The 18,980-nt window shown below is 37.7% G+C and overlaps 1 protein-coding gene across 3 annotated transcripts in view; it reads right to left on the minus strand.

The window, feature by feature from the left end:
• The window catches only part of SCAI (suppressor of cancer cell invasion), a 122,967-nt gene that overhangs the window by 31,547 nt on the left and 72,440 nt on the right, over positions 1-18,980 (minus strand). For all 3 annotated transcript variants that reach the window (XR_002181821.2, XM_019970832.2, XM_070799233.1), the window contains 10 exons: positions 18,487-18,573; positions 16,923-17,021; positions 13,634-13,730; positions 12,392-12,490; positions 12,086-12,238; positions 11,097-11,198; positions 10,074-10,175; positions 8,701-8,779; positions 6,765-6,864; positions 4,665-4,746 (listed from right to left, as the gene is read on the minus strand). Coding sequence is in view for 2 of the 3 variants with exons in the window: in XM_019970832.2 (XP_019826391.1) it covers positions 4,665-4,746; positions 6,765-6,864; positions 8,701-8,779; positions 10,074-10,175; positions 11,097-11,198; positions 12,086-12,238; positions 12,392-12,490; positions 13,634-13,730; positions 16,923-17,021; positions 18,487-18,573 (1,000 nt within the window). In the remaining variant the exon portion in view is untranslated. The remainder of the gene's footprint in view (positions 1-4,664; positions 4,747-6,764; positions 6,865-8,700; positions 8,780-10,073; positions 10,176-11,096; positions 11,199-12,085; positions 12,239-12,391; positions 12,491-13,633; positions 13,731-16,922; positions 17,022-18,486; positions 18,574-18,980) is intronic.

Here is an 18,980-nt window from a genome sequence, read left to right on the forward strand (position 1 = left end):
TTAGTCACAGCTGAAAAAAAAGGAATTTGTGAACTGAAAGCTAAATTGAAAGAAATCATCCAAGTTTCAGCCAGAGAAATGAAAAGATGGAAAATATAGAAGAGAGGTCAAGAGACGTGGATGACACAGTGAGAATGATGTATGTAAAATCAGAGGTCCAGAAAGAGATGAGAGAGAAGCCAGAGTATGGCCAAGGTCTGAAGAGATAATGGCTAAGAATTTTCCAGCAGTAATGAAAAACTCTAACCTACAAATTTAAGAAGTCCAGCAACTCCAAATAGGTTAAATATAAAAGAAACAAAACGCAGGTAACCACACAACACAAATGAGGAGATGGTCTTTCAAAATAGCAAGGAGGAAATGGAGTGAGTGAGGCTGACTGTCAGAAGAACCCTTACGTAATTTTGTGTGTACGCCTTCATAGACCACAGCAACGTACAGCCATCAGCCAAACACTTTAGGACAAAAACTGCTGAGATAAATATGACTGTTTTGACAAATGTATAAGTCATGTTCACTGGCAGGCATCCAGCTCTGTCATAAATAATTAAATACTCAAAGGATTTTCTTCTTCCAAGGGGAGGAAAAAAAAAGCAGAACTGAAAGAAATGTTGGACAAAATGATAGTTGTTTTTTTTAACCCCACTAGTACTACATCACTATAGATGAGGCCTAGACCCTGATGGAAATTTGAGAGTCAACATGTGGGACACACTTGTTCTGTTAAGAGATCTTAGCATTTCAATCCATCTCCTCTGAAACGAGACTCAGACTAGCATGAAAAGCACCTCTCTTTCCAAATGTAGAAACAGCCTGAGCACTGAAATGAGAAAGACTGCTGGAATCAATCAGGCGAGATATTTAAGCTCCATGGGCAGTTTCCTCAACTATAAAATAAGGATAATGGTGCCTATCTTCAAATTATCATTCAACATACATTTATTAAGAATTTTTAAAGTATGAGGCACTGGGTATATAAAGATACATGTATGCTGCTGCTGCTGCTGCTGCTGCTGCTGCTAAGTCGCTTCAGTCATGTCCGACTCTGTGCAACCCCATAGACGGCAGCCCACCAGGCTCCCCCGTCCCTGGGATTCTCCAGGCAAGAACACTGAAGTGGGTTGCCATTTCCTTCTCCAATGCATGAAAGTGAAAAGTGAAAGTGAAGTTGCTCAGTTGTGTCTGACTCTTAGCGACCCCATGGACTGCAGCCAACCAGGCTCCTCGGTCCATGGGATTTTCCAGGCAAGAGTACTGGAGTGGGGTGCCATTGCCTTCTCTGAGATACATATATAAGCAGATATTAATATAAACTCACATAGACTTCAAGGAGAACAGAGCATAATGCTAATAGATCTTTACATTCTGGGCAGAACAGTTGAGTCTGCTCCAGTGAGTATGACCAGACCAGGAAGAAAGACCTCAAGATACTGACACCCGAAATGATTCAATGAAAAGGCCCAGCTAGACCAGCGGTCTCCAACCTTTTTGGCACCAGGGACTGATTTCGTGGAAGACCAGGGGTGCAGAGATACTTTCGGGATAATTCAAGAGCATTACATTTATTGTGAAATTTATTTCTAATTTTAATGCTGCTGATGATCTGACAGGAGGTACTGGTCCATGGCTCCTGAGCTAGATTGTCACACTGAGCAGCTCACTGTGACGACCCTGCCTTACAACCTCAGAGATTCCAACCATTTTGCTAGCTTCCATTCTTAAATCTGATTGGAAAAGCAAAAATTATGAGTCTCTAAAATGAAATATGAAGGAAAAGCACTAGAAGCAAATCATAATGGAGGAGAGAGATACCATGCAGAGAGAACTTTAAAAATGATCCTTGACATTCTCAAAGGAAAGACAGCGTATTTCAATCAGGATAAAAACCAATTATATATGTGCACGTATATATGTTTTACACACACCCGTCCATGTCTTCATGAAAGAAACATCCAGAAAACAAATGAAAAGCTCAATAAAAGGTTTAGAAGATAAAGGCGAAGGAATTTCCTAAAGAGCAAAAGACTGGAAGTTGGAAAACAAAAGGCAAAAAAAATCTGAGGACTAGACCAGAAGGTCCAATACTTGAATGACAGAAATTCTCAAAAGAAGAAAACAGAGGGGAGGAAATCACTGAAAAAACTCAAGAAAATGAGCAGAATTTCCAGACTGAAAGGACTCACGAAGTACATGCCAAGTACCATAGTTAAAAGTAAAGCCAGACCAGGGCACTCTGTTAAGTTGAAAACCCTAGTGACAAAGAGAAGAGCCTATATGTTTCCAGGGACTGAACAAAGGTTAGATGAAAGATCCAGAATTAGAATGCTTTGCACTTCTTAAGAAATACTAGGGAAAAAAAAAAAGAGAGAGAGAGAAATACTAGAAATATTGAAGATAGAAAGCAATGCAACAATGCTTCCCAAATTCTGAAGGGAAATAACTTCTGACACCAAAACCATCGTTCAGGTGTGAGGGTAAATCAAAGACATTTGCAGAAGTATGAGACTTCGATTGTTTTATCTCATATTCATCCTTTCTCAGAAGGCTCGATTTTGCTAGAGATGCTGCACCAAAATGAAAAAACAAACCAAATGAGACAGTAATAGAGTGTCCAAGAGGAAGATAGGGGATTCAGGAAACAGGGGATCCAATATAAAAGAGAGAGAAAGAATTCCCAGAATAATAATAAAAAGAGATTCTGGGATGAGAGCTATGTAGTATGTGTAGAGGGTACCGGTCCAGAGGCTCTGGGACATAATTTGTTCCAGAGATAAAATGATGCATCTGAACAGCTGGAAAGATAAGACGACTGGTGAGGAGCTTGGGGTTGAATCTGTGATAAGTTCAGGGGAAAAAAAACCAATAAGGAGCAAAGATAATATTATTTGCTCCAGGCAAAGTAGAAAGTTGCACAGGAAAGAAAAACTTAACTGTGTGGCTTAGCTGTTAAAACCATTGTACAGGACTTTCCTGGCAGTCCATTGGTTAAGACTCTGATTTGCCCACTGTATATGGGCTTCCCATTTCATTTCTAATGATCAGTTTGTTCTCGATAATTTAATTTTTTAGAGAAGTAATAGTGCATGTGCCATCAACACCAAACAAACACAAAAATCTTTCCATTATTCCACTGTTATCCTGGGGCTAAGGATATAGAAATCTAGAATCAAATCATGATATATAATTCCAATTATGCACAGTGGTGTTTTTTTAACAATCAACATCCAATACTCATTCTACATCCAAACGACACTGGAAAGAACAGGTACATAACATGAATGATATTCTTGATATTATAAAAGATGGTATCAAATAATGTCCAATTAAATTAAGTAGAAATTAACAGACTGCTAAAATACTTTAAATGCACATTAGATCATAGTAAGCAATTCACTTGATCTGGTGCATCAACATACTCTGTTACATTATTAAACTGAAGCAAATGACTCCGTTTCATTGACAAAGACATAGAACACTTTTTTGAACACATTTTGAAGACACAAAATGCTTGGACTCCTCTGGCTTGTATGTTTAATTGGGGTAGTGAATAAACCTTTTCCTTCAGCAACTTACCACTCTCTCAAAAAGATAAAAAATGACAACAGCACACACAGGATTTCAGAAAGTACATAGCTAATTTTCCTAAAAATCAAAAGCTGTAATGTTAAACTGGATGGAATGGGTAGCAGGAAACATACTGAACAATTTAGGGAGGATTGGATGCTCCTGGAATTCAGACTTTAAAAAGTGAAACTAAGCATGAAAATTCGATGGAAAACATAAGCATCGGGTCGGCTTTCTTGGCTAGCAGACATTTCTACTGCTCCTATGATATAAACCTATTAATGTTTGCTTCTCCATTTATTTATATGAATACCCACAAAAGAAATAACTTTAATTGGAATATCAGTGTTTCTAGCGTATTTCTGAGCATACTGACCACTAATGAAATATTCTAACTACATACAAAGGACTCCAAAAGCTCTTGTTTTCATTTTCCTGTAAAATATATAGTTTGAATTATAACATCCAACTTTAAAGGGTCTTGCTGCTGCCATTCTTTACACAACCACTGAAAACCTGTTTCAACAGCAAAATACAAAACAAGGAATTTTCACATTCGGTCCCTGCTACTTATTTCAGCATCCAGGGTCATCATTGTTCACTTACTGTCACAAATTAAAAAATAAATTAATTAATTAAGTGCATCTAAAACAATCTGTGTAGATATTCAGTGACTCTAACTACATAACATGGGATAGAAATTTCACTTAAACTATAGTAGCTCAGTGTGTAGAGGGGAAAAAGTATGAAAACTGGAAAAGAAAATTTGCCCATATACTTCCACCTCTAAAAAAGAAAATTATTCTGCATTATATAACAAAAATAAACCTCCCACCAGAGATCTTGGAAATCTTGCATATTTTTTTCCTGCAGGAGGATTTATTAGTTTCCACTGAGTGTCCATTCATGCGTTTTCTTCTTGTTTCTAGTCATAGCACCAGATCCTGACTAGCATGCACAACCTCAAAAGAAAAGAAAGACTAAATACAAATTGTGTAAAATTAAATAAAATAAAGCAAAATAAAAAGGCACATGTTCAGGCTGGTTACCTCGGGGTGGTGCCGTAGTGTCTAACGTGCGATGGAGTGCACGGAACTTACCTTGTAAGCAACACTGTTGGATGAATCGACAATGATGAACAGCGGCTTCCTTGTGAAGGGGTAGAGGTCTCCAGGATGGAGGCTGGGGAAACAACAACGACGGGAACAGTGAATGACTGTACAACTCTATCGGCCGAGCCTCAGAAATCTTATTCTTCAGTTTGGTCTACTCACATCTCTTTTTCATCACAGCACTGAGAGAAAAACAAAGGTTAATTAAGCAGAAGACCAAAAAAGTCTGTATCTATTGGGGTAGACAAGTGAGCAGTTTTATTTGGGGGAAAAAGAAAAAAAAAAAAAGACATAATAATTATTCAAGAATATTCAAGCTAGGGACTTCCCTGGTGGTCCAGTGGTTAAGAATCCGCCTTCCAATGCAGAGGACGTGGCTCTGACCCCTGGTCAAAGAACTAAGATCCCACATGCCACAGGTCAACTAAGTCCTTGTGCTAAACCGCTGAGCCTGCCTGCTAGAGCTCATGAGCCACAACCAGAGAGACGCCTACGTCTCACAAGGAATGCTTCTGCTTGCTGCAAGAAGACCTGACACAGCCAGATGAATAATAAATAAGTATTTTTAGAAGAGAATATTCAAGCTAAAGAGAAGTCTATACATTAAAAGATGGATTAAACACACATGAAAATCTCAGAAGTCAGCATTTAGGGACTTATCTAATATTTTTAAAAGTTCCTCCTAAGAACAGGTGAAAGTGAAAGTGAAGTGGCTCAGTTGTGTCCTACTCTTTGCAACCCTATGGACTGTAGCCTATCAGGCTCCTCAGTCCATGGAATTTCTAGGCAAGAGGACTGGAGTGGGTTGCCATTTAACACAACCAGATTTCTATTTCAATGAGTCTTTCAAAATCCATATCCAATTTAATATTTTTAAGCCACGGGTCCCCAAACTCTGGGATCTAATGCCTAATGATCTGAGTTAGAGCTGATATTATAATAATAATAAAAATAAAATGCACAATGCATGTAATACGCTTGAATCATCCAAAATCCATCTCCTCCATCCTGTGCCATGGAAAAACTGTCTTCCACAAAACCTGTCCCTAGTGCTGAAAAGGTTTGGGACCGCTATTTTAAGCTATATCTCAATTTTGCAGACAGTAAGTGACGGCTCCCCCCTTACTATTGCCTACATTTTCCCTGAACATTTGCGTTGGAATCAGCTGGGGTGCTTGTTATAGATACGGATTCACTGGTCCACGGAAGAACTACTGGACCCAAAGTCCAGTAACATGCATTTGAGGGTCACTTCTTTAGATCACAATATCGGTGTGCATGCTCCTTCCCCGGTTAGCGGACAATGCATGTATGTGTATTAATATTAATGTAAATGTAAATATACAAAATGATGTGTCAATGAGCAGTATCATCAAACCCCAATATATCTCAAATACAGGTTTTTCTAATATAAATCACTTACAAGTAAGGTCAACTATAGCACCAACACATGGCTTGGGGAATCTTTCACTATTACATGTATAATAATTGAAACATTTCCCTCTCTGCCCTTCTTTTGCCTTTAATTTGAAGAGCTATGTTTTTATGTAAAGTGTTATTAGAAACACAGTTTCAAGCAAGTCCAGTTTCCTCTGTAATAAAATTGCTATCTCTCAGCTAGAGAAATCCTAGAGCCAAAAACAGCCCAAGCAGTGAATGCGTTGAGCAAACATTCATGGATGAAATTTACCTGAAATCATACAGCTAACTTCAGTTTTGCTGTATTATACCAGAACCTTATAAGGTTTATAAAAGAATCTTATGTTAAAATGTTTATGTTGATATTAACATGGATCATGTCCTGAATTATTATTTATGTACATATTTATTCCTCTTCCAACTTGAATGAATAGATATCCAGTGACTTAATGATGCCTGACATATAACAAATAGGCAATAAAAATTTTTTAAATATAAGCCAACAATTCTAAATGCCTAAGATAGTCAGAGCCTGAAATATTGCTGGAATCCAGATAAGTGTTATGAACAGTTGTCTGAGGGGACATTTCTAGTACTAGAAAACAGTCCCCAGTTCACTTAAGATAGAATTTTAATTTTTATAATAGGGAAAGACACCTGAATACATACCAATGCATTTCCTTGTGGGACTGATTTCGTTTGTGGATGGCATCTCCATTTATAATATCTCGGTTACTATTAGTAAGTACCCCTCCAAAATCATAAGGACCTATAAAAACAGAAGGGAAGAATCCTAGACTTCAGTTGGAAAGTAACACTAATATGATGTTCAAATACAAAGGTACTGGGTGAATCTCTCACTGATACAAGTGGAAGATAATTTTAAAATTTTTTATTAATTTAAAATTTAACACTTCAATTTAACACAGAATTTAAATATTTCAGCATGTTGCCTGTTTCAGCATTTTAAAAGATCATTGTCATTAGTTCTTCAGATAATAATGAGAAACAAAACAAAAATCTACTGTATCCCATTATTCTGGGTTTTTTTTTTTTTTTTTTTAGCAAGGAATAGGATTTATTAGAGAGAAGGAAAGTACAAAGCTCTCAGCATAGACACTGAGAGCAGGGTTATTCTGGGTTAAAAAAAAAAAAAAGCGATGGAGAACTGGGATGTTCAAAATGATCTTTTCATTACAAGCAAAATTAAAATCTCAAGTTCAACAAATAAAATTACTTAGATAAAAGAGTTGCAGAATGAAGTCCTAATGATTTTTTAAAATATAATTTTAGGGCTTCCTTGGTGGCTCAGACAGTAAAGACTGCTTGCAATGTGGGAGACCAAGGTTCAATGATTTCTTAAATTTAATTTTAAGTGAGTCACTAATTGTAAAATGTAGGGGAATCTTTGAGTACGACTTGAAAATTCTCATTGACAAAAACTTCATGTAAAAAAAGAACTGTCAAATATCAGTGTAGGGGGAAAATTCATTATCATTACTATTTTATCAACCACTGTAATTCCAGTTCAGGAATTAGCCTTTTCCCACTGGTGCTATCAGTTAGTTAAACTCTTGTGTAAATGGAACAGCAAGTATGAGATGTGAGAAAAAATCTCTCTCAAAGGCCCATTCAGTTAGTACCTACTGTACTTTGAAAAAAGCAAAACAAGAGATATCAACATGATAGGTGGGGGTGCAGAATATTTGATTTAATGCCATGTTATAAGACATGGAAATATTTACAAATAAAATCATTAACTTCATTACCAAAAAACTAGTTCATGATTTTGCAACACTTTTAATATTAATGTTATGCTTTACCCCTTAAAAAACTACTGCAGTGAAAATACTGAGATTTATTTTGTTTTGTTTTCATTTTAACACTTTAAGAGGATCTGTAGGTCATGCAAGGAAGATGGCAGGGACATGCATTGTATAAAGGAATGCAAATTTCAACAAACAAATGAGGAGGAAAATGCTAAGGATGTTAAGAAAAAAATTTCTGTCCAGATAAAGATTTAACTGCCTTGTTTACTTCCAAGTTACTCATCAATTTCGACCAATTTCATATATTCTAAACTCATATGTTCTGGACCATTTCACGGTTTTATTCTGAAATAGCATCCCAATATTCTACAGATTAAATTGGTAAGACCAAAGAAAGGACACAAAACAAAATCATGTCAAGGACTTGAACTTTCACAGGTACAAAAGTGCACTGATTTCTACAAGACTGTCAGCCACAGTGAAGCCTCTGACCAGATTCTCTAACGCACAAAAGGCTCAGAAAAATTCAATGATGTGAAGCAGTAATTGGTTAGTCCCTGTATAATATATATATATATGTTTGCTTTTAGCAAATTTATTAGCGACGTATGTATGCAACATGTGAATTTACTGATGATTTTTTTAACTTCATGTATAAGACTTCAGCAAATAAAATAGGTATCTACAAGACTGCCAATTCAGCAAATAGACCAAGTTTCAAATTCAGGAGCCTCTCTAGAAAGCGTGAGACGGTTCGTGGGCTACGGGCCATCGCCTTGTAGAAAATAAAGAGAATTCAAGCCCTGCTCACAACAGGGAGCATTCCTTTATTGTACCTTCACTATCAGAACGACCTGTGGGGAAAACGCCAGTGGCTGACAGGTAAATCAGAAGCACGCTATTGGCAGGCAGCTCCTGAAATGAAAGAAAATCACACATACAAAACGACAAACAGAAAACAACAGTTTCATTGAAAGTTCGTGACATTTTAAAGTTGTGAGGAGGGCTTCCCTGGAGGCTCACAGGTAAAGAATCCACCTGTCAATGCAACAGACACAGGTTCGATCCCTGGTTTGGGAAGATTCCACGCGCAACTAAGCCCGGGGACTTATTAAACCATCCAATCGGCAGTAGTGACGGGCGGTGTGTACAAAGGGCAGGGACTTAATCAATGCAAGCTTATGACCCGCACTTACTGGGAATTCATCATTCATGGGGAATAACTGCAATCCCTGATCCCATCACTAACGGGGTTCAACGGGTTACCCACGCCTGCCAGCATAGGGTAGGCACACGCTGAGCCAGTCAGTGTAGTGCGCGTGCAGCCCCGGACGTCTAAGGGCGTCACAGACCTGGTATTGCTCAATCTTGGGTGGCTGAACGTCACTTGTCCCTCTAACCACAACTACTGGGCCCGTGCCCTCTAGAGCCTGTGCTCCCCAAGAAGAAAGGTCACTGTAATGAGAAGCCCGAGCACCCCAACTAGACAGTAGCCCTGCTCACTGCAAGTAGAGAAAAGTCCGTGTGACGACAAAGACACAGCACAGCCGAAAATAAATACACGAGCAAGTTGTGGGGGAAACGAGGACCTAATTTAACATATTATGGTCTTCTTCAAGAGAAAAATCATTCTTGTTACTTCCAACTTGCAATTGTCTACACAGCAGAGATTCATTAATCTGTAACTACAGCCCAAACTTTTGAAGATATTTTCTGCTTCAAAAACATCATTTAAAGAATGTTCTCTGTAAACTTAAATCAGAGACATAAAGATCCCGACTACAGGTCTAAAAGACAAGCTTCCGTCTGTGCCTTTCTCTATACAAACTGAGCGGAATCCCCTACTCCGTGGTTCTTTCAGATGACCAAAATGTTTCCCAGAGTAGCCTGAATTTGGAACACACTTACACAATCTGCTCCTGCTTTTCAGTTCTGCACTGTTAGGCCTAAGCAGCTGAGTAAGAAAAATCCAGATGAAGTAGAATGATAATTAATCAATATTCTCATTAATTAATGGTAGGGATCATTCCTAATGTCATACGCAATTTCTACTCCAAAAATAGCTATGATTAGGATACTCTAAAGGCAGTTTTCATTTTCATATTTCTCCTAAATTCTTGACTCAAATATTCGAGAGAAGAGTGACTCTCAGGTTCCATTTAAGCCATATTTTTCCCTTACATAGTAGGAAGTACTGGATGATATATACCTTAAAAGATGCTGCTAAGAAAGTGTATAGTTGGCTGAAGGTTGGCTTGTAGAGCAGATACTTGTGGGGGTTTTCTCGCCTGGTAGGCTTGTCAGCTGATTCCTATATTTACACACAGAAAACAATGCAAACACAGTTGGTCTTCTGCATCCGTAGGTTCCGCATCCATGGATTCACCCCACCACAGATTAAAAAATATTCGAAAAATACTTTCCAGGAAGTTCCAAAAATCAAAACTTGAATTTGCTGTGCACCAGCAACTATATACATAACATTTACATTGTATTTACAGCTATTTACATATAATTTACATTCTGTTAGATGTTATAAGTAATCTAGAGATGATTCAATGTATATGGGAGGATGTGTATAGGTTATATGTAAACATTATGCAAAAACTTTATATGAGGGACTTGAACATCTGAAAGTTTTGGTATCCAGAAGGTTCCTAGAACCAGTGCCTCGTGGATACAGAGGAATGACTATACAAAACACACCTGACGCGTGGATTATCAATGTCTACTTTTACCCTCCTCTTTATCAAATATCTTTTTTTAAAACTGTCATTATGCTGATCTTTCTCTCCTGTGTCTCATCAGAGTTCTTTATTCACACTCGTGGCATTTGCTGAATAATAGCATTCCATGGACTGCAAGGAGATCCAACCAGTCCATTCTGAAGGAGATCAGCCCTGGGGTTTCTTTGGAAGGAATGATGCTAAAGCTGAAACTCCAGTACTTTGGCCACCTCAGGCGAAGAATTGACTCATTGGAAAAGACTCTGATGCTGGGAGGGATTGGGGGCAGGAGGAGAAGGGACGACAGAGGATGAGATGGCTGGATGGCATCACTGACTCGATGGACGTTGAGTCTGAGTGAACTCCGGGGGTTGGTGATGGACAGGGAGGCCTGGCGTGCTGCGATTCATGGCATCACAAAGAGTTGGACACGACTGAGCGACTGATCTGAACTGAACTTATGAGGAGCAGAAGCAGCAAACTGCAAATGTAGGGAGAAAAATCACCTGCATTCCTGGTTTATTCATCTGGGAAGCTAAATTCATTGGCTCCCTTTCCAGGGCTTGTAACATCCGGAACATGTCAACAGTTAGTTCACTGAACTTAACCTGCAAGGAAAACAAGTCTGACCGTTAATGTAGTACACAGACCTTAAAGTGTTCAATCACATTGTTACTTTTGACTTTCATATGTACCTGATGACACTGGATAGTTTATTCTCCAGCATTTTATTATGAAAAAATTTAAAAGATAGAAAGTTGAAAAAAATTATACAGTGACACCCAAATGTTCAATAGCCAGATTCTATAACGTTAGCATTTCTTTATATTTGCTTTGTAACATCTTGCCCTATCTATTAATCCATCAATTTCCAGTTTTTTTTTTTTTTTTTTCTGGCACACCACACTGCATGAGGGATCTTTCCCAATCAGGTATTGAAGTGGAAGTGCAGATCTTAACCACTTGGACCACCAGGGAAGTCCCCCCACAGGCAGATTTTTTCTTTTTCTTTTAAAAAGCAGTCATGTAAACACAGAGACCTATATTATATCCCATAAAACATGCTGGCTGTTGGCAAAACAATGAGGCTGAAGTACGACCATGGCCCATTTTAAAATCACTGTATTACATTTTGGCACCACATAATGTTTAAGTCTGTATCCTGGGAATACCCTGGCAGTCCAGTGTTTAGGACTCAGAGCTCTCATAGCTGAGGCCCTGATTTCAATCACTAGTTGGAGAACTAAGATACTCACAAGCCACATGGCATGGCAAAAAAACAAATATCCTTTTTCATATTAAATAATACTTCTACAGAACTTTATGTAGGCAAGGTTTTAATTTTTGGGGGGTTTGGGCGGTCTTGTGGGATTAAGTTCTCCAACCAGGGACTGAACAGATGTTAGGATATTTACAAGGAAATCATAATTCTGTAACAATCAAAAGTGCTATTTTTAAAGTGAATTTTAAGCATAATTCCTTCACAATTCTTTACCTGGTTATTACAATTACCAATAATGAGTGCATCAGCCAGAGACAACTGTCCCACAATCATGCCTTGTTCCAGCAATGGGGCTCCTGTTTCAGCAAGGCGATTAGATGTGATAACAATGGTATTATCATCATTTAATACCATTACAGGGTCAGCCTGGAGAACAAGCAATACTGTAAGTGGTTTATAGCCAAGACAAAACATCAATGTAAGAAATTATTCCTTCTTTTTTACATATACAAATAAATATGTACACCACATATACATTTACTTAAATAATTCTGACAACCTTTCTTGCCAAGAACTGACCTCAATGAAAGCTGCTACTTCTTGAAGTACCAGGTTCCATTCCACTTGATCTTCAGTATTAAAGCGGTGAGTATAATCTTCAATTTCATCTGACAGTTCCTGATTCCCCAGTATCACAAAGGAAAAATGGTTACAGGAAAAAAACACAAAAGATAGCTATACTGTACTATAATCCTGATGGAAACTGTTATAGTTAAGAAGTTTGATTATTATCAATATACAGTACCAATTACAACCAAAACAAAGAGTGAAAATCACATGAACTTGCTTCAAAATCAAAAATTCCAAAATGATACACATCAATAAGATCTTCATAGACACCTAGTGACACACACTACTCAGTGCTAATCAGCAATGACTTTATTAAAAAGAAACTCTTAAAGGTAAACCCCCCAATTTTTAACATTAAAAAAATGAACACAAATTCTTTGGATTCACATCATACTGTTTCTTTTGGAAACAGTCCTATGAGTAACTGGCGATACAGGAAGAAAGTGTGTCAAAACTAGCACGTTATACTGAATCACTTTGCTAGATACCTGAAACTAACACAGTACAGTAAATTAACTATACTTCATTAAAAAAAAAAACCAAAACATTAGTATGTTATACTGAATCCCTCTGCTTTATACCTGAAAATAAGACAATACTGTAAATCAACTGCACTTCAATTAAAAAAAATTAGCATGTTATACTTAAGCACCAAAAAAATCAAGACATATACCACTGAAATCACTAACTGAATACAGAGTGTAACCAGAACGTAGCAAGGAATAATTACAGAGATTAAGTGAATGTAGAATGCAGTTAACTCTGATTACCTGAATTACTGAAGGACAGAATGAAGAACACATACTAAAAGAAGGAATAACCAAAACTCATTCATACAACACCTTTATAAAACATTCTGTACTTGTTCTTAACCTAACTTTTCAATTATTTTATCTTAAACTAAATATTTTAACTTTTGTTTGCATTTGCCAACCATTCATTAATGAATGATGAAATGTAAAATGAGCTGAGGGGACAAAAGCAAGAAATTAATACAATTATCTCTGGTAAGTGTGTTTGAAACATGAAGAGAGTTGCAAAAATTTTTTGTCATTACCCTTGTCAGAAGTTACCATGCTCTGAAAGTTGTAATGATTTAGATTATCAAAATTATTTTAACCGTATCTATTTTAAAAAACAAAATTACCAAAAAATAATTAGAAAACAGGATTTTAATTAAAATACATTTACCTTTACCAGATCCTTCACAACATCCATTTTGTTGAGAAGAAGACAAACTACTATAAATCTTGCATAGTATCGTAGCTTCTTAACTACCAACTCAGGTCTGTGGTAGATTAAAGGAAAATTATTCATTACATTAAAAACAAAATTATGTGACTTGATTTTTCTAACTTTCTGATAGTTTTTAAACTCTTTTGATCCTGTTTTGCACAGTTATAAACAGTTTCATATAATCTATAGTTTTTAAATACATTTTTTACCAATGATTCATTACATTGTTCATTCATACATTAATTTATTCAACAACTATCTACTGAAACTTAGATGCACCAGGTACCATGTTAAATAGTAGATTAAAATTATTAAAAAAAGAAACGATATCATAGTCCCTTCCTCACAGATCTTATAGACAGAAACGTATGTAAAATATAGAGGAGACAGATAAATACTTAAAACAGTGGAATAAATATTACAATGATAGCGCTGCAGTGAAAAGGAAAAGAAGAGGAATGCGTTTTTCTTTTCTTTCCTGAGAATGAAGAAAGAGAAGAGGGGGCAGGCCTGGTCACATCTAGTTTTTATTTTAACCATTCCTAATCTGCAGCCTGTAACTAAATTTGCTTTTCTGCCCCAGATTCTTCACGGGGTGGGGGAATAACACAGTTCTGGAGGCAGAAGCCTACTGTGTTCTCCCCTAGGCTGGCTGAGGATTTTAAGCCACCTTTCTATTTCCTCCAAACTCTGTCTCCATATTTTTTTAATTCGGCTTCAGAGGGCAGAGAAAGTCAAGATTTTGGCAGCATCAATAGGAGAAACAAAACATGCTATTTGAGCCCACAGAACTGGATCTTGGTGAGAGAAGGCTTCCCAGAGAGAGTAATGTTTATATTAAGACAATAAATAGGAAGACAAGAAGACAGTAGGCAGGAAAATACGAGGTCATCCACTCAATACACTTGAGAGGCAATCCTATCAAGCCTGAAAACTTGAATGACGGCCCCCAGCCCTGCCTGCTGCAGAAGAAGTCCTCATGTGAATCTCACTGGGAAGGGTCCACATCAAGTCCTCCTCATAAGCATCAAGACTGGGATGCGGCCAAGTTTTCAAGTTCAGATCCACATTTTCCACTATCAAACAAAACTCCAGTACTGTCACTGCCAGAGGGGCCATCAAGACTCTCTCTGACAAAGTCCTTCTGGCATGCCAGAATTGCAGCCTTGTCCAACCTGCTAGGACCACTAATTGTAAGATGCTGACTCTTGACACATCTGCCTGAGAAACTGTTTTTCAAGACTGCAACGTCTCCCTCCAGCCTCTGTACACTCAGAAACTTCACCTTCTCCATGTCTTAACTCTAACCAGGTTCAGCCTTCGTCCTTCATAACCATTGGGGCTTACAGCTCGGACAAGTGATTATGTGCAAACGTCTCCTACACTCAACAGGACAGGCCGTGGAACAGAGACATTCTGAGAGCTGTCTGTATTTGGTGACAGGCAGTCACCGTGGTGATCGGTGGAACGTACCACTCCTCCTGGCTTTGACATATTCCTTCGGTACTGAGACGATGCAGGGAGAACTTGACCTCTGGAGGAGAGATGCCTCTTAAAGCAACTGTGAAATTGTGGAATACTTTCTTACTTAGTTTTAATCTACCAGCTGTTGGTTTTAGCAGCTGTCACCAACTGCTACCTTGATGGCCCCCAGCCCTGTGTGAACTAAGAAACAACCAATTTTACCAACTGAACAAACTCCTTCCTAAAGTATAGGGAACAAAATCAAGATTTTATATACTGAAGTGTCCTTTGACTCTAAGTTAGTTTGATTCTGAGCCTAAGAGATTTCATTGTCCTGGTTCCAAACAATTCTAGCTCAGTTCATCTGCCCAGCTCTAGGAGGCAGCACAGAGAAACAAGTCATATGAGCTGGTTTGCTCTTAGGACAGTAAGTGATTTTATTAAGTCAAACTATTGGGTTTTAAGCCAAGGGACCTAAGACCAATTTCCCTTGTGTCAAATTAGAAAATGCATAAAAGTGAATTATGCAAGGTATTTTACTATTGCTTAAAATAGGTCTTTGCTTATATGTATTTTTCACTCAATAAAGTGTTACATACCCCTTCTGTATTTTTGAGAGATAATTTATCTCATCAAGAATTCAGAGAAATTATACAACATGAATGCAAAAAAAAAAAAAGGGGGGGGGGGACTTGGAAGAAATGTATCTGTAGTGAAAATATGTGAAGCAAGCCATAAGAAATTCTGAAAGAAAAGTAACTGATGCAACTTCATGAAGTAAGGCAAAGCCAAAAAGACCTGGGGGGAAAATGTAGAATTCAGCGTCTACATACCTTGTTTCAAGCAAATTTCTCCAGACAAGTCTGAACAAGATTTGCAAGGGAATGAAGGGGATTTACCAGAGTGGGGCTTTCCCCAAAATGTTGCTATTTAGCTGGAAAGCTTATGACAGCCAACCACAAAGTATTCTCTAGAAAAATGTCAAAACTACATTTTATTCTTTTTCTAACAGAATATAATCTTTTCACTTAGATAATGACTGTGAGTTCTGTTACTGGGAGTAGGGAGAATATTCAGATCTTTCAACAATTCTTGAATCCTAGCAACAAAGATTCTCCAGCAGATTCCTGATTTCAACAACTCTATCCTCATCTGAATCTATCTGTACCCCAAATGTGTCTGAGACTCCCATGAAAAGGTAATCATCTAAAAAAGATGATTGTACAGCTTCTTTTCATTTTCTTCTCCTACCCAAGCCGGACACATAATAAGTGGGGATGAATAACTTTAACATGACTTTTTTTCCATAACAGTGAAGCTACATGACTGTAAAATGGTATTGGATTTATAAAAGAAAAATCAAACACCATTATACATTTTTCTTTAGTCCCTATGTGACAGTTTCCAATAGGTTTTGAACGTATACAGACTAAGATGATATAGGCTACAGAACAAAGGTATCAGCTAAGCCTCATTTTGGAGCTGTTTCTTTTCTATGAAACTTCATGTGACCCCAATCTCTGATAAAGAAATAACCCACCCTTCTTTGGGCTCTGACCCTAGCCTGGTATTGTGACATCTCTCACAACATCCATGATATTTACTGCTTTTAGGTAACACACTTCCATATGCTTAAGAAGGCCTCATATATAGCAGGCACTCAATAAAGCCCATTAAATGAATAAAAGTTATAAACAAATGCATGCTTTTCTGCCTAATTTCCACACACTAAAAAGTTTCAGTGCTTTATCTTCCTCTTTCTAAAACAGAAGGTGCATACCTGTCCTCTTTATTGACTTGAGAATAGTAAGATCTCTGTCTGATTGCAGAATAGAAGGAGAAAGCCTCATTCAGATAGCTGGTCTCAGATGTGCGTAGGCTATGAGAGAGAAAGAAAAACTTAAGTATGACAGTGTCTCAGACTCTTCACCATGATAAATACTTGTTTTGTTACTCCTCTCTTCCTCTACTGGAAGGGATGGGAACGACTACACTAGATTTGAATCACCAAAGCAATAATCGTATTACCCATAAGATGTATGAAAAGAATAATAATTATAATTAAAAAAAAAAAAACCTCCCCTCTGCTCCCAAGCCTTTTTTGATAGCAACCCAAAGTACACATTATTCTCATTCTTCAAAGGGCTTCTCCAAACAGCATTCTACTCACTTAAATCTTTCCTGGGATTAAAGGCCTGGGACCAGTGGACTGACAAATGGACCCTGATCTGTGTTAATCTTCATAGGATGCTGATAAGTTGGATTTTTTATTCAACATTTCTAGTTTGTTTGTTTTTTAATTGAAGTATAGTTGGTAGCTCAGCTGGTAAAGAATCCACCTTCAATGCAGAAGACCCCGGTTCAGTTCCTGGGTTGGGAAGATCTGCTGGAGAAGGCATTAGGCTACCCAATCCTGTATTCTTGGGACTCCCTGGTGGCTCAGACGGTAAAGAATCTACCTGAAATGTGGAAGACCTGGGTTCAATCCCTGGGTTGGGGAGATTCCCTAGAGGAGGGCATGGCAACCCACTCCAGTAGTCTTGCCTGGAGAATCACCATGGACAGAGGAGCCTGGCAGGCTATATAGTCCACGGGGGTGCAAAGAGTTGGACATGACTGAGAGACTAAGCACAGCACATAGTTACACACAATAACATCGCTAGTTTTACAAGGGATTTCTTAAGAAAATATCCTACCAGGAAAAGTGATTTTAATGGTGGGAATCTGAGTGGCATGCCAAAAGACAGGAAGAGGAAGGAATTCTCTGGCCAACTAAACTACAAATGGTCCAAGCCTTTTATGAAATGCCTGATACAACTTAATGATAACTCGATGTCTGGATCCTAAATGGAGCTCTCTTCTTTCATTGACACATGGGTGGGACTATACAGATGTAGTCAAAATATCTTTATTGACTTCATGTACCTTTCAGACACAGCATACAAGGATTGGTTTTAAAGTATCCTCCTGAAAACCACTCATTCAAACAAACATACCAGTTATGTTATGTCTCCGGAAAGGATCAAGATTCAAGTGAAGCCATTAAGAACCATAAATTCATTTAGTATTTTTCTTATCTAAAACCAAGGGTCATACTCCTTTAAGTTTACAAATGAATCTGACCGAATGAACTGTTTGGAAGGTGAGCCTTTGAAGCAAATAATGTCACTTTGATTATGGAAGGTCACTTTAAAATGCTGTCTTAATCAAGATGATCTGAACTATTAGAATTTCAAGTGTAACTCGTCCGCGTTCCCTCCTGCTGGATATGCACTGATGCATACTCCTGCATGCTGTGTTTGAATCCGGAGCGCGCTTTATCTCCCCACTCGCAGCTCACTTACTAATAATGGTAGTAGAGCTGCCCGATCTTAGAAGCAATTTCCCCTATTTGCCACCGCTTCAAGCCGTACCGATTATCCAAGACTTGTCTGTTTTACACAGGAGATAAGAAAATAGAAATGAGAGACTATAAATTTCAAAAATAACCAAATGTGTTAATTTCACAGGATAGAGTATCACGCAATTCACCATGAAATTTTGAGTACATAAACTGAAATTCATGAATTTTTCATGAGATTTTAACATAAGCACTCAAATTCAAAAACCATTTATAAAGTGTCTATTTAGAGTATACTGAAATACAAAAATAAACTTCTCTGAGCTACGTTCATGGAAATTAGAAGCAACCCCCTCCCCCAATAGCTTTGGCCAATAAACAATACCTATTTCAGGATGAAATCATGAATCTGCCTACCTACTTAATCTGAATCATTTCAAATATGATATTGTCTTTAAAAGTCAGATACTATTACACTTGAAAAACTTAAATAAATAG

The sequence above is a fragment of the Bos indicus genome, chromosome 11 (assembly GCF_029378745.1).
Source record: "Bos indicus isolate NIAB-ARS_2022 breed Sahiwal x Tharparkar chromosome 11, NIAB-ARS_B.indTharparkar_mat_pri_1.0, whole genome shotgun sequence".
NCBI lineage: Eukaryota > Metazoa > Chordata > Mammalia > Artiodactyla > Bovidae > Bos > Bos indicus.